Raw genomic sequence first — 15,619 nt, forward strand, 5'->3', positions numbered from 1 at the left:
TTAAATTTAACATTAATATGCACAATATTAGGACATGAGTTATTGGTTTTGCCAATTATAGATGCCTCTTGCCAATACATACATTATTCCATTACCCCAATAAAGTTTTAGTACTGAGTATATTCACACATCATACACACTTAGAATCTTCAAAGCTATAAGACTTTTTTTTTTTTTTTTTTAATTAAAGTGACACTAACTCACACTGATCTGCCTCATTAAGAAAGTAATCAGTAGAAGTAACATGCTGCCAAACCTAGAGAGATCATGGTCAGAGCAACTGGAAAGAATGTTACTTAACTTACAGCAAAACTCTGGTTCAAGATGTTTTTATACACAGATTCCACTTATGGGGCATGTGTGTCCCGTGAGCACAAGATCAGATTCTTTTGAACAGCACTATCTGCTGGGGCCTTGCCTGTGCCCTGAGCAGCCTCTTGCTCCCTGTAGCAAGAGGGCTTAAAGGGCAGAGTGGCCAAAACCTACACCAAGTTCCTTATATTATAAAAATCCCATTGAAGCAGGACTCCTATCTGCAGGGATGGAGAGTGGGTCATGGAATCTGTGTGGATGCAACATCTGAAAGAACCTTAGTTTCTGTCAACTGTAGACTGTTCTCTCTTCAGGTGATCATCAACACAGATTATACACTTGGTGATTAACAAGCAGTTGCCCTGGAGCTAGGACATGGATAAGTGGAAGCCTACCAAAACTAAGATGCAACCCAGAAGCTTACACCTGTCAATAATCAGTGGCTCAAGCTCCACACTGGTGTTCTTCATCTCTCTGATATGGGGAGGTTACCCAAGCAGACCACAGAGGCCGCCTGAACCCTAGTGGAATGAGCTACAACCTGTCAAGGTGGACTTTTCTTGGCCAAAATTTAACAGGAAGTCCCACTTGGAAGTCAGCGCTTGATAAATTTACCACTATCAAAAATACCTGAAACAAGGGAGAATAAACTAAGACAGGGGAGAGATCCTTGTAGAGGAGAAACATCACTACTCCGTCCTGAAACTTCTAAAGCTATCTGGCAAAGAAAATCTTAATTAAATGTCCTAAAAGTGTGTGTGTGGGGGGAAGTGCTAAATACTCTCCAAGAGCAAGGAACACGGACTATAAAGAATTCTTTCTTGCAGCCATGGGTGGTAGAAAGGAATTGAGTGTGGGTTGCAGGTGTCCTGCCCTTTATGTCCTCAGCTACAGGGAGAGATAGGGCACTCAGGGGGCAGGCCTGGGCCCAAGAGACACTGCTGTTCAAAAGAATCTGATTTTATGTGCATGCACATCAAAAATGAAATTTGATTGGGCAATCATTCAAAGACAAAAGCTTCTGAAAATCAAATTTATAGCTGGAAAAGATATGTATTAATCTGAATATGTAGCTTTGTAAAAGCTATTCACCAATTTTTACCATGGATCTCAGAAATTCTGAGGAAACTAACTGAACTTTTAAAATTAAGTCCACTGCCCACAAAGCAGATTATCCATTGTGCAGCTTCATATTTCCTTTTAGGATCCTACTTCCTATGTGATTGGAAAAGTATCAAGTAGCAACTTCAGAAATGTTGTTGTCTGAAAGTGCCTGTCTGCAATGGATGACTGCCTAAACAAGTTTTCCTCATCTCCATTGACAGGATATATTAAGTCTGATTTGAGACAATAGGTCATATTTAAATACTAATATTGTATTGATTCTGCTGGTAGTTTACATAACTGCCTAGCCATAAGAGTTTGCAATACATCGGACTAAAAGTCTTCCAGGGTTTTGTTTTGTTTTCCTGCTTCCACCCTTCTTGTCATTTTAAGTAGCATTTTGTCAGTTCCTTCTTGTTCTTTGCCAACATGATGAAAGAGCCCCAAAACATTACAAGTATAAAATTTAGAATAAGAGAGCTACAGGCAGCTTCATGCCTCCATAGCATGTCAAAATGACTAGTCAATGTTTTATAATGGCTTCTTACCTGATGGGTTAGCCTTTGTGTAAGCAGTGGCAGAGAATCTGCAACAAAGTGAAACTCATCAGGTGTGATGCTCTGGCAGCAGTTGGCAGCAATAGCTAGTGCATTCCTCTGGGCATTTATGCTGAAGAACTCCAGATACAGCAGACAGTCTGCCAACCCACCCTATAATACAGAAAGCTGTTAAAGAGAAGTATTCTCTGTCAGTGGCAATACAGTGACAGAAAATTCTGGGCTTTAATTACTCTTTGGGAAGAACTTGTGCACCACCCAGTTTGTAGTCTAGGAGCCATCAAAAGAGGAAAAACTTCAAGCAAGTATCCTTTTTCTTTCTATTAGGGAAAAATACTTACTGCCTGCAGAATAGCTTTACTATGTCTGCGTGATAACATCTCCAGGGCAGTCAGTGCCTGCTCTGCCACATCAATACACTGAATAACTTGCAGCTAGAACAAAAGGAAGTAATTAAATGAGTTACCATTACGAATATCAGTCTCTAGAAACTGACTTGACAAGAATAAAAATTCCAATCTACATTATTAATACTTCCCACCCTATTAAGTTAAATTTTCTACTTTATGAAAGTAGTATGTTTAATGACTTTCCACTGCAAAGTAAGATAAAAGCTGAGTTTGAGTTAACACTCTACCTTACACATTGGATTCTTTCAGAAATTTCGTTATCTTAACCAAAATAAAATAAAATAAAATAAAAAAGTACTTCTAATGTAACTGAAGTGTTTCTTTGTAGTACAAATGGTAGGTAATACAGTACATATTTAGCGTTTGAAGATATATTTACATTTCCGCATTGAATTAGAGAAACAAAACTCAAGTCACAACTACTTCATAATACTTTATTCCCCCAAACAGACTTCAGAAACTCGGGTTTGATTTTAGGGGCTTTCCTAAAGCAAATGGGCTCTAAAACCTGTGCTATGGCAAAACTGCTTTAAAAGCTTTTGGGAACTGGAGAAAATGTTGGATGTTGTAATGAAACAACAACTATTGTTAAGGAATCCACAAACAACCACCTAACACTTAAGTGCATACCCTCACACATCTGCCTTGCAACCTGATTTCCTCTAGGTATTAATTTTAACCAGGAGTACATGCTCGTTAGTCTGTTGAAGTGTTGGTCTTGGAACACACTGGGTCCTAGTCAGCAAAGTTTGACATGCAGTTTACCAAATGAAGGAAGGAAAAGCTCCGGAAAAAACTGACTGACAACCGAAATGATCAGAGCTGGAGCCCAAGACCTCCGGGAAACCCTTGCTCAGAGGTTTAGCCATTACTTGGAAATACAGAAGATACCATCTGGTTGGAAGGAGTCCAACACATTTTGCTGTACAAGGAGGGCAATCATGAAGATCTAAAGAACTATTGTTCAATATGCCTGCTCTCATGTCTACAAACTGTTCACCAAAACAACAACAAAAAGTGACTCTCACAGAGTCTGGACAGACAGCAGCCAAAAGAGCAGGCAGGTTTTCGAAGGAATTTCAGCAGAACGGATCATATCTTCACTATAAACCAGCAATTGGAGAGCTCAAGAGATTACAAGTTCCCTTTATGCATTGCCCTCATCGACTAGGAAAAAGCGTTTGACAGCCTAGAGATCAGTGCCATGTTGAAAGCTCTTGCAGAGCAGGGCATTGACACAACTACTAAACGAAGAAAACTCTGACTGCGCTACAGACGATCTTATGTTGATTGCCAAAAACACTATCAAACTACAGAAAATGCTGCGAGAACTCAACACAAAAAGCAGCCAATTTGGACTGAAAATGAACCGCTCTAAAACTAAATTTATGCGGTCTGATGCCTTGCCAAAAGGCCCAAATAGTCAAAGGGGAATAAATATAAGAATTTTAACTACACCTCTACCCCGATAGAACACGGTCTTCAGGAGCCAAAAATCTTACTGCATTGTAGGTGAAACCGCGTTATAATCGAACTTGCTTTGATCCGCCAGAGTGTGCAGCCCCGCCCCCTCCGGAGCGCTGCTTTACCGCGTTATATCCAAATTCGTGTTATATCGGGTTGCGTTATATCGGGCTAGAGGTGTATATGCTTATTTGAGCCAAGAAATTAACATGTGTCACAATCAGGGAGGTGAACTCTCGTGAACAAAGAAAGCTGGTTGGCGCACACATTCAATTCTATCAAGGATGTCCTCCACGGAAAAACCAACAAGGCAACACGCACCAACCTCTTCAACTCAACAGTACTGCCAGCAATGTTGTATGAGAACGAAACATGGGCGCAGACAAAGATGGAGGAGCAACAACTGTCTGTCATGGAGAGGACGATGGAAAGAAGAATTCTGGAGATTTCAATCCACGACCGAGTGCCCAATGAAGTGATCAGACAGCAGATTGGAGTGCAGGACATTGTTGTTGAAAGCAGGTACAGTAAAATGCAATGGACCGGGGATATAGCTAGGCTCACTGAAAATCGATGGACTGCAGCAATTGCCGAGTGGTATCCACGGAAACTGAAATAACCACTCAGCCGAACTCCAAAGAGATGGGAAAAGTTTATCATGAAAAAAGGTATGGCCGCACATGGAGAAAGAAGGCCAGGATAAGAGAAGAATGGAAGACATATTGTGATTGGCACAATCTATATGAGGACTGATGGATTGAGCGATCAAGGTCATTAATTATAACAAACAAAAGTTATTGTTTCACCTAAAATTTGCATGCTACGGAGTCACAAGTGTGCAAAGTCATCATGACACAAACAAGCTGCAACCCAAAATCCACTTTAGCAAATATTTACTACTCCTGAGAGAATTCTGCGTCCAAAAAAAAAAAAAAAAAAGGGGGGGGGGGGGAGGGGCCAAAATATTTTTAAAATTCTGCAAAATGTATTCATCAATAAATGAACATGGCGCCAGCATGGCAGTGGGGAGCACAGGGCACTGGTTGCATTGAGGTAGGAGATCACGCCAAATCCCCCACCTCCCCCAGTACAGGGACTTGCCAGTGAGGCTACACCCAACCCTGACACAGTGCAAGGGCTGGGCCTGCCCCTGAAACACACTGGGGCCCTGTCCTGCTGCGCCAGGCGCATAGATGCTGGAACTAGAGATGCAGGGGGTGCTGCACTATACATTATAGTGTTTCCATTATATACAGGGTTTACAATTTGTTTTGATGGCTCTCAGCACCCCTACTATAAAAATAGTTCCAGCACCCCTGGCTAGGCACACCAGGTGGGGCTGGGTAGGCTCAGCCCAGCATTATCCAAGTGTGGAGGGGTTTAGTGTGGGGGGATCCAAGTGTGGGGTGAGAAGTTTCTGTGTGGGGCAATCTGGGTGCGGGTGGCTCAGTGGGAGATCTGGATGCACAAGGGCTCATTGTGGGATTCCAGATGCAGGGGCAATTGGACTCCGCAGGGGATCTAGGTGAAGGTGGTTGGGGCTCACGGGCAGGGGGGCCGGGGCTGGGCGGGGTGGGAGGGAGGGAGTGTCCAGGTGCCACTGGTTGGAGCTCAGTGAGGCAGGAGTCGGGCTTGTCAGGGTAAGGGTTTGATGGGCCTGCTTAACAGGGAAGCCCCAGCTGCAGCTGAGGGGATGCCACATGCCCCCCTCTTCCCCCCCCCCGATTACCCTATCCCCCTTTTCTTCCCCATCTCATCCCCCACCCCCCTCTCCTCACTCCCACATTCCACTGCCTCCTCCCCCTCTTATCCAGCCCCACCACGGGCACTCACTGTTACTGCTTTCTGTGCAAGGCTCCCAGCACACAGAAAGGGAGCACAACTGGCATTAGGATCCAGGAGGCAGCATTCAGCTGCAGTCAGTGGAGCTGAGATGCAGCCTCCTTCAGCTGGGCAGTTCTGCGCTTGCAGAAATGAGAGGAGGGCAGTGGCAAGTAACCCCATGTGCCCTCCATGCCTTGCCTCTGTTTGGGGAGATATCCTCCCCCAAAATTGCACCCATAGTCCCATTCTCCCTCTTCCCACCCCCCTCCCCCCACAGCTTCCCTTTGCAGGGAAGCACAGGCATTCTGCAGGAGGGGAAGGGGGGGAGGTTCGTTCTGTGGGCAAGCAGTCCTGCAGAATTTCCCCACGAGTAATTTACTGTAGGCTTCTCAAGTACAACTTAACTTCCCTCTCTGCATGCCTTTTGCTAGGAGCACAGCAGGTGACCAATTACCAGCAAGTTGAGTGATGTGGAGAAAGTGGATAAGGAAAAGTTATTTACTTATTCCCATAATACAAGAACTAGGGGTCATCAAATGAAATTAATAGGCAGCAGGTTTAAAACAAATACAAGAAAGTTCTTCTTCACGCAGCGCACAGTCAACTTGTGGAACTCCTTACCCGAGGAGGTTGTGAAGGTTAGGACTATAACAGAGTTTAAAAGAGAACTGGATAAATTCATGGTGGTTAAGTCCATTAATGGCTATTAGCCAGGATGGGTAAGGAATGGTGTCCCTAGCCTCTGTCAGAGGGTGGAGATGGATGGCAGGAGAGAGATCACTTGATCATTGCCTGTTAGGTTCACTCCCTCTGGGGCACCTGGCATTGGCCACTGTCGGTAGACAGGATACTGGGCTAGATGGACCTTTGGTCTGACCCGGTACAGCCTTTCTTATGTTCTTATATGTTCTTAAGTTGCTTGCATGTGTTAGAAATGAAGCCATCCAAACTTCTAGCCACACCCATAAAACAAAAGCCACCAGCAGGCTGGAATGTAGTCCAAAAAACAAAGTCTTTCTGAATCCCCAAAACCAAGACTGAGCCACCACCCTTTTCCATTAGTCAGCAAACCTACAAGACCTGTAAATCAAGGAGCTCTCTAGAAGATACCCTACTGTACACCTGCTTGCTCATGTCCAAGCATAAAAGGAGGTGATGGTGAACTGAGTTAATCAGAATTCAAATAAAAAAATAATATATTGAGATTTCCTTGTAGTGTCAGTTGGAAATATAATTTGAGTTTCCAGTAAACCAGGTACTGATTTACAACATTTAAGGCTAGTTTCTTTCTTCTGATGCATTTTAGATTAATTATGATGTTATAAGAAGAAGAATGCACTTTTTTGGGTGGATGGAGAATTATGGGGATTACTCAGAGGTAAGCACTTGTCCTTAAGTTTTGTGTACTAATTTTAATTATTTAGGAACAGGACTATTGCTACCTTTTCCAAAAAGACAGGAATTGCATCTACCACTACAGCAGATGATCTGGGAAGTGCTTCCATCATGTAGGTTAAGGCTCGACAAGCATGGTTCATCTATTAAAAAAAGAAAAAAAATTAGATGACGGAAAAAATTTAAGTTTGCAGGAAAAAAAATAGCTCATATCTCATGTCACTCACAATATCAAAGTTGTGCTCCATCTGCAGCAATGTTATCTATAAAGAAAAAAAAAACAGAACTGATTACTCATTTACTAATTTGGTACAAGTTACCAAAAGGATATTGTTTCTTACATTCTACAAATATTTGAAAACCTGTTATCATTTCAGTTGAGTTTGACTAGAGACACTGGATCTTTTTGAAGCTGTCACAACAGCTACTATAGCATTTAATGAAAATTGTTAACGGAGTCCAAAACCCAATTTAAATGGAAAAATACACTTTCTACAGCAGAGAATGCTAAAGAACTTTAAAATACACAGTAAAGATATTTCTGCTCATATGGATGAAGCTGTTATTGATTGCTATTACACATTACAGGTTATTGGCTCTAGATGTCCTGTCCTTGTCCCCCCACTCATCCAAATGTACAAAGCCCACTGACCATGCAATGTAGTCAATATAAAGAATGTTCATTGTTTTTAAAAATACCAATTTTTGTTCTGTGCGTGCACACACACGCACGCACAGCCCTTTTATCTTCATGATTAAGGTTTCTGTACACACATTGCTTCTGGACCGTGTCTTTAAAAACAGATGATTTCGGGAGTGACTAAGTCTCTGATAAACACCTGAAATAGAAGTTTACAACAGAAAGTTCTTCCTCAAGCACTTCTGTTTTCTCCCATGTCACCCACATGCACAGGAAAGATGCCATCAAAATTCATAAAGCTGCCAACTTATCCACTTTTAAAGTTCTGTGAACTCTGCCTCTTCTCATACTGCTCACAAGTCACTCCTCTCTGGCTTTGGTTACGAGAACAAGCAGCTGAGACTTCTACTTTCATTCTAAAGTAATTTTATTGGTACCGTATCCATCTCAATCCAACTTCCACTCATGTGTCCACTTATTTCAGCCTGTCTTGATACCAAGACGGTAAAGTTCTCTAGGGCAAGGATAGCCTTTGTTACTTGTCTATACAATGCCTAGTGCAATAAGACCCAGTTTTACTGGAATTCCCACATGCTATCATAACAGATGGCAGTCATGCTATAACAGAGCATGGTGCAGCTTAACACCTGTTATGGGTCCACAGTCCATTTAATGCCAGGGAATATAGGACTTGAAGTCCACAAGGATCACCTGCTGATACACTGAGTGTTTGGATTTTATAGCTTATAGGCATTGCTACTGTAGATTTGGAGGACAGAATAGAGTGTACCACTGGGATCCCTAAAGGAGAACAGTTGTTGCCACTAGGCTTCTTCCAGGAGAGCAAGAGAGAGACTTAAGTGGGCCTATGTAAGAAGGCCCAAGATTGCAAGCAACTATCAAGGACTTCTGGAAGGATTGTTCACAGATCCTAGTCAAAGGGCTGTAGAGAACCCCTGCAACCGAGGGATGGAAGGACTGTTACAACTCATACATGGGAGGAAAATGTATTAGCAGACTAGCGAGGAATCTATGGAAGTCAAAGTGTGTACGACAAGTATTAGAATAGTAAACCCCAAAAGGAGACATTTTGTTTTTGAGTCACGTGTTGTGTGGAGAGGGAGGCACAGCCACAACCCAGATGAAAAAGGGTAAGCAAACCCCATATACATACAATACCTTGATAGAGCACCACAGCAGTCTTCCTAGGTACTAATATGTAGATGGAAAGCTATCCATTTACACAGACATGTCTGTGTGTACCTGGGTACATGTTAGAACCCAGGAAGACTGCTGTAGTGGCCTGTCAAAGTGTATGCATTTATGACTGGGTATTGGGGGTGGGGTGTACTTACCCTCTATATTCAAGGTATCTTCCTAGTCCTCTGCAGTGCAACCCAGACATGGAATTTTACAAAGTGTCTATGTATCAAATACTCCCATGAGCCAGTCTAGAAAGGGTACTCACCACACTGGCTACATAAAGTCATTGCCCCTCATCCAACCCTGCTTTAAGGGCACAATGCCCTCTCTCTCTCCAGCCAGCTCACACTCCAATTAGGAGCCTCACAGCTACCAAAGAAATCTGTAGGAGTACAGGATTAACCTATACGATTTTTTTCCTTTTACTATTTAGCATTGAAGTGTGGAAGCCATGGGACCTAAAATTGAAGAGAGGGGTTTAGTAGTTTGTTAACTAAACTACCATCTGATTAGAGGAAGTTGTTGAAAGTGAAAATATTTTGTTGATATCATAAGCCTTTAATGCTATTTCTAAGTCCAGATGAGCCAGAGGCTACCAAATACCTCTTAAATTTAGAAGTTTCAAGAGTACTTCTACTTTACTGTTGAATCCTTTTGCTATATTGTTTAAATACTAGGTTTCACATAGAAATATATAAACAAATGGGATCCTTACCAAAGCTGGTACAACACTCTTGACTGGAAATCCACCTAATGTTTCTTCATTCCCCATGACCAACAACTGACACATCTCAATTACCGCCTGTAGCTGCTGACTTTCATCAGTGGCTTGGAGCCCCTGAAGAAGCTGTTGGGCTTTAGAACCTAGAAAAGTAAAGATTGGTTATAACTTGTAAATATTTAGGGTAATTAAAAGCTCTGATCACTTATCTTACCAAGCAGAAAGTTTGCTTTCTGGGTGTTCTGTGATTTCACAGATTGATTTATTTATTTTAGAGTCAAATTCTGCTCTTAGCTTCCCTTGCCATGCAGCTGAAGTGAGCATATGGGAGCAACTGTGCTAAAATTACCAAAACAATCTACCTAGCATAAGACAGGATGGCTACGGTGATGGGTGGTAAATATCACTTCTTCTTTAGGAAGTAAGCAGCACATACTACTGTGATAGTGAACATTACACTACAGCATAAGAACTAGATGGCAGACGACATCCCCTTGTTGGTGTGGTGTGCTGGTAGGCCTGGTAACTGGGCCTCCTCCTAGTTCTTTTGACTGCTAGGTAAGCATCCCAGCCTGCTGCATTGTAGGTATGCTGAAGTGGAGGTAAGAAGAGGGTAGGATTTGGTCCTTAGTAGTCCCTGCTGACAGCACTGACCTGTGTTTCAAAGAGGTGCTCAAACAAACAATTATCCCTCTAAAATGATTTCAAGCCCATCTGACCATTGTGCATTAGGGATGCCATGACCAAAACAGTTTTCAAAACCTAGTCTTGAGTATGGCTTTTCAAAAAAATCATAAAAATAAAAATAATCCTTGTTTCAATTCAATTAATAGTTTCTTCTTGTTAAAGAAGTATATATATATAAACCAAACTAAATCCTGAAAAACAAGATGGTACTTTTAAAAAAAGGAAGTTAAGCCAAACTTCACTTCTTAAAAAGAAGAAAAAAAGTTAAATGCTTGTAGCCAATGTTCCACAACTATGGAGGAAGGGAGGGAAGAAACTTAAGTTTTAGTGTGCTGGAGTTCCTTACACTATCCACTAGATTTAATCGTAAAAATTAGTTGTATTTAAAGCCTTACATAGACAACATTAGATTTACTAGTAGCCAAGTTTAACCAGTCTGAAAGCTGCTGACAGAATTAAGTCAGACAAGATATAGTTTACTTACTAGCTCCACTTCCAATTGTCCTGTGGAAAAGCTGTGACATCCGAGGACCAAGAGGGCCAAATAGGTGAGGAGGAAGACCCCTCGCCTCTAACAGAGCTAAAAGCAAACACAGGATATTAAACAGCCATTTTCATAAAAAGTTTCCATGTAACTAAGTCTCATGAACTTATAAAGTTAGAGTTTTGAAGATTTAACACAGAAAAAGAGAAGATGACACTACATGGATTTCTCCTAACACCAATAAAGGCAAGTGAACTCCTTGTCCTCCAAAGGTTACCCTTTACTCAAGTGTGGCTTTAAGTCAAATGTGAATCAAGGCTGTGAAAAGACAGTCTTTTTGTTTTGTTTTTTAAAGAGCCAGGAGGAATTTTGGAGTTGTGTCAGTTTCTCAAGTATTTACATGAACATAAACATTTATTTTTTTTTAGATACTAGAAATAGTAGGCTCTAATTTTTTTTTTACAATAGTTTTCATTCAGACTGAAACTAAAGCGGAATGGCAAATTGGGCAGAACAAGAGAGTTGTACAGCTGTACAGGAGAAGTGGAATAGATGATGTTATTGACTTGAGAGAAAAGCATGGCAAATGGAGTTGTGAACGGTTAGGGGAGCTGGCTTGCTAGAGTCTAAAAACTTCTGGAAGCGGCAGAACATCTGTTAACAATTTTATATTAAGTCATCCTGTTTTTCTTGTCTGGAGAGTTGACTTCAAATGGGGGGGGGGGGTTCTCATTTTCACTGCAGCAAGTCTGAACATTGCTGATCAATGCTACAAATGGGTGGTTAGCAATTAACAATCAATATTATTTGACTCAATTTGCCTAACGCTGGAGGAACTGTTAGCAAGCAAACCATTGCTCTTTTCCCCCCCAGCTCTTCCAGCATTTAAGAATAAAAGAACCAGATTTTTGCCCCAAGTCTATTTTTGCAGAGGAAGCGATCACCACAATTCCTTGCATCAAAGTAGTAGAAGATTGTTGAAGTGTTTACAGAAGACAGGCAAGTTAAATGCAGGATTTTGTCCAAGTTGTCAGTTTCTGAAAGGAAATACATTTCTGTGCAGCCCACGCATCAAGCAAGCATAATTTTTAGCTCAACTGGATTTTATTTGGTCAAAACCTGGGAATACAGGTGGGTGTTGAAGAAGCAAATAACGCCATCATTATCTAAGAGCAGATACAAGAAAGAGTGGTGGGCCTAACTAAACTTGCACTTGTGTTTTATAAACTAAAGCTATTATTGGCATCTTTTCAGATTTGAGGAATAAACAAGCTTATGAACTGTATTCCATATTAAGTGTTCTGTTTCATCGAAAAAGTGTTTAGACAAGCGGAGTATGTTTATTGGGTTGGGAAATCAGTAACCAGTGCAAAAAGAACTCATGTAGTACTACATGAGTTAAGACACTCAAAGTTCAGCCTGCTCTAGTACTGCCAAATTCTTGAGTGTCTACTGTAACACAATTTTTCCCCACTACATTATGAGTAATTATAGTAGGCAAAGCAGCATGGTCACCAGCAGGAGGGGAAGGGGAGGAGATGAAATAGTTAGTAGGTTTTTTGAATAGGTATCAGCAGAGAGAAAAATATCAGAATAATGTTTTTATAACACCATGTGCATATACCTCTACCTCGAGGTCCTCGGGAGCCAAAAAAAAAAATCTTACCATGTTATAGGTGAAACCGTGTTATATCGAACTTGCTTTGATCCGCTGGAGTGCGCAGCCCCACCCCCTGGGAGCACTGCTTTACCGCGTTATATCCGAATTCGTGTTATATTGGGTCACGTTATATCGGGTCACGTTATATCGGGGTAGAGCTGTATATATAGTATCAACCCACCATATTAGCCTAGTAAAAGCTTTTTACCTTGTAGTCTTCCCATCTCAGAATCATCTGACTCACTTTCTCCAGAAGTTGTCATGCCTACAGCCCCCGCAACAGAACTGGATGCTAAAGAAAGAAAATATTTTAGAGTAACACTGACCTGTCTAAGATTTATTTCAAAATGCTTCTATTTAAATCAATAACTAACCCCCTACTGACTTCAGTAGCAATTGGACTAGGCTTCTAAGGCCTGGTCTACACTAACCCCCAAAGTCAAAGTAAGGTACACAACTTCAGCTACGTGAATAATGTAGCTGAAGTCGACATACCTTAGTTCGAACTTACCGCGGTTCAGACGCGGTCCACACGCGGCAGGCAGGCTCCCCGTCGACTCCGCGGTACTCCTCTCGCCGAGCTGGAGTACCGCAGTCGACGGCGAGCACTTCCTGGTTCGACTTATCGCGTCCAGACCAGACGTGATAAGTCGAACCCAGAACTTCGATCCCCAGCCGCCGAACTAGCGGCTGGGTGTAGACCAGCCCTAAGATACTCTGTATTTAACTTTGATTCATTTAAGCGATATTCTTACAAAAAATTAATAGTGACAACACCTATACAAGTTCTAGGGTTTCTCCATCATAACTTGCACAGAAAACTTAATTGTACTTCTGAAACAGGTATTTTAACTTTCAGATATACATGCATAACTTTGGATAAAGTCTGTGAATTCAGTTTAAGTAATCCAACTCATTACACTGCACTGAAGTAAATCAATGCCTTATTTTCAAGCCTGAACATTTTAAAGCTTTTTTTCCTAAAAGCCAACATAATTGGAGAATTGAAATAAACTGAGGTGCTGAATTAGGGTTGGATTGCTTATACTGAACAGTAAGTTATTCTGCAATTATTTCAGAGACTGTTTGGGGAATAATGTACTCTTCAGTGCGAGGATATCACTGACTTCATGAACAGTTTTTCCTATTGCAGCATAGTCAGTGCAGAAAGGCCAATAGTTTAGATACTAGCCAAGACTATTAGGAAAAATACATTTTTCTACAAGTATTATAAAGCTAGAATACGTAGGGTAATATCAAAAGGTACAAAAATGCTTTCACAACTTAGCATCACAAGATAACCAAAAGATCTTTACTATAAAGAGGACAGACTTGCTTAGTATTGACTGGTTACATACAGATTCCGATAGTAGCTTGTCAACTAGCACACTAACTTATGTTTGTTTCTATATGGTGGATAACAAACAGTAACATTACTAGTACAGTAGTTTGGAGAAGAGTTCAAAGTTATGTCACATAAGCAAAAGGCCTCTGAACACTTGAGTTTCAAGAGAATAGTAATCCCTTTCTCAGTCAGCATCCAGAAGCGACATTAAGAATTCATTTATGCCTTTTCCCCCTAATTTATTTGAAAATAAATAAATAAAAAATGAAGCTCGATACTCTAAGGTTTACATCAATGTTTTACAGAGCACCAGACAACATGTGTCGTAAAGTTTGTATTTCTTCTTACCTGCTGCTCCTTGTGGAGCCTCATCTGTACGTGCAGCTGAAGAATTAACTCCATCCTGGTTGTTATCAGGATCAGCCATTTTTTCCTGTCGGCGAGCTTCAGCTGCTCCTCTTTTGCCCAGGCCAGAGCCTCGCCGACTAGAAAGGCAAGTATAATGGTGTAAAGTTCCAGGTATTACCAATTAAATGGACACAAGTTTCTTACCTGACAAAAGACCACTCAAAAATAAGAACCAGTATGGAGTATTATAAAGGAATGTTGACATTCATAGCTATTCCTCTGAACATTCTTCAGCTTTTTCCCCCAAAGGGGACAAGAATGCAATTGCATCCATTTTATGTTCTTGGGATCCACATTTACACATATATAATGAAGAATACTATAGATAGAACAAGTGAATACTTGAATCTTGATCATATTTCGAAACTGATGCTGAATAACTGACCACCACTAGCATTTAAGTTCAGACAATTGAGTGCGCATCTGTGACTAAGTGGGAATTTTCTTAATATTTTTGCATGAGTACTGTGTGCTGCATGTTTACCTAGGTAGATGGAAAGATGGTTTAATAATTTGTAGAGACTCAGAGGACCAAGTGTGAATGTCACCTGGCTGCCTGGGCCCAGACAGTGGCCGGACACTTCATAACTTAGCACCGGGTGGGCAAAGTTTTTGGCCTGAGGGTCACATCTGGGTATGGAAATTGTATGGCGGGCCACGAATGCTCACAAAATTGGGGGTTGGGGTGCGGGAGGGCTCCGGATGGGGGTGCTGGCTCTCCGGTGGGGCTGGGAGTGCTCTGGGCTGGGACCAAGGGGTTTGGAGGCCAGGAGGGGGATCAGGGCTGGGGCAGGGGGTTGGGGCATGGAAAGGGGCCGGGGAGGGCAGACTCTGGGCAGTGCTTACCTCAAGCAGCTTCCAGAAACAGCAGCAGCATGTCCTGCCTCTGGCTCCTATGCAGAGGCGCAGCCAGGCGGATCTGCCTGCTGCCCTGTCTACAGGCACCGCCCCTGCAGCTCCCACTGGCTGTGGTTCCCAGCCAATGGGAGCTGCAGGGGCAGAGCTTGGGGTGGGGGCAGCATGCGGAGCCCCCTGGCTGCCCCTACACATAGGAACTGGAAGGGGAACATGCCGCTGCTTCCAGGAGCTGTGTGAAGTGGGGCAAGAGCCCAATCCCGCTCCCCAGCTGAAGCACCAGAGCGGGGCAAGCCTCAGACCCCACTTCCCAACAGGAGCTTGAGGGACGGATTAAAACGTCTGGAGGGCCGGATGTGGCCCCTGGGCCATAGTTTGCTCACCTCTGACTTAGCAACTGATGACCAGGGGGCCCACCCTATGCAAGAAGCCAGCCAGCTGCAACAAGTTGGCAAATAAAAAGTTGAGGTGGAGGCCAGGTGACCTGCTCTGCTAGGGAAAGACAACAAAAGGACAGAGGAGGAGCAAGTGGGTATGATATAGGGTGGAT

The 15,619-nt window shown here is 42.3% G+C and overlaps 1 protein-coding gene across 5 annotated transcripts in view; it reads right to left on the bottom strand.

The window, feature by feature from the left end:
- Positions 1–15,619, bottom strand: part of TRIP12 (thyroid hormone receptor interactor 12) — a 165,562-nt gene that overhangs the window by 57,873 nt on the left and 92,070 nt on the right. For all 5 annotated transcript variants that reach the window (XM_024210928.3, XM_024210912.3, XM_024210944.2 and 2 more), the window contains 8 exons: positions 14,155–14,291; positions 12,670–12,753; positions 10,802–10,897; positions 9,625–9,773; positions 7,294–7,329; positions 7,114–7,209; positions 2,315–2,407; positions 1,965–2,126 (listed from right to left, as the gene is read on the bottom strand). In XM_024210928.3, coding sequence (XP_024066696.1) covers positions 1,965–2,126; positions 2,315–2,407; positions 7,114–7,209; positions 7,294–7,329; positions 9,625–9,773; positions 10,802–10,897; positions 12,670–12,753; positions 14,155–14,291 — 853 coding nt within the window. The remainder of the gene's footprint in view (positions 1–1,964; positions 2,127–2,314; positions 2,408–7,113; positions 7,210–7,293; positions 7,330–9,624; positions 9,774–10,801; positions 10,898–12,669; positions 12,754–14,154; positions 14,292–15,619) is intronic.

The sequence above is a fragment of the Terrapene carolina genome, unplaced genomic scaffold (genome assembly GCF_002925995.2).
Source record: "Terrapene carolina triunguis isolate 2854851 unplaced genomic scaffold, T_m_triunguis-2.0 Scaffold88, whole genome shotgun sequence".
In the NCBI taxonomy this organism is placed as follows: domain Eukaryota; kingdom Metazoa; phylum Chordata; order Testudines; family Emydidae; genus Terrapene; species Terrapene triunguis.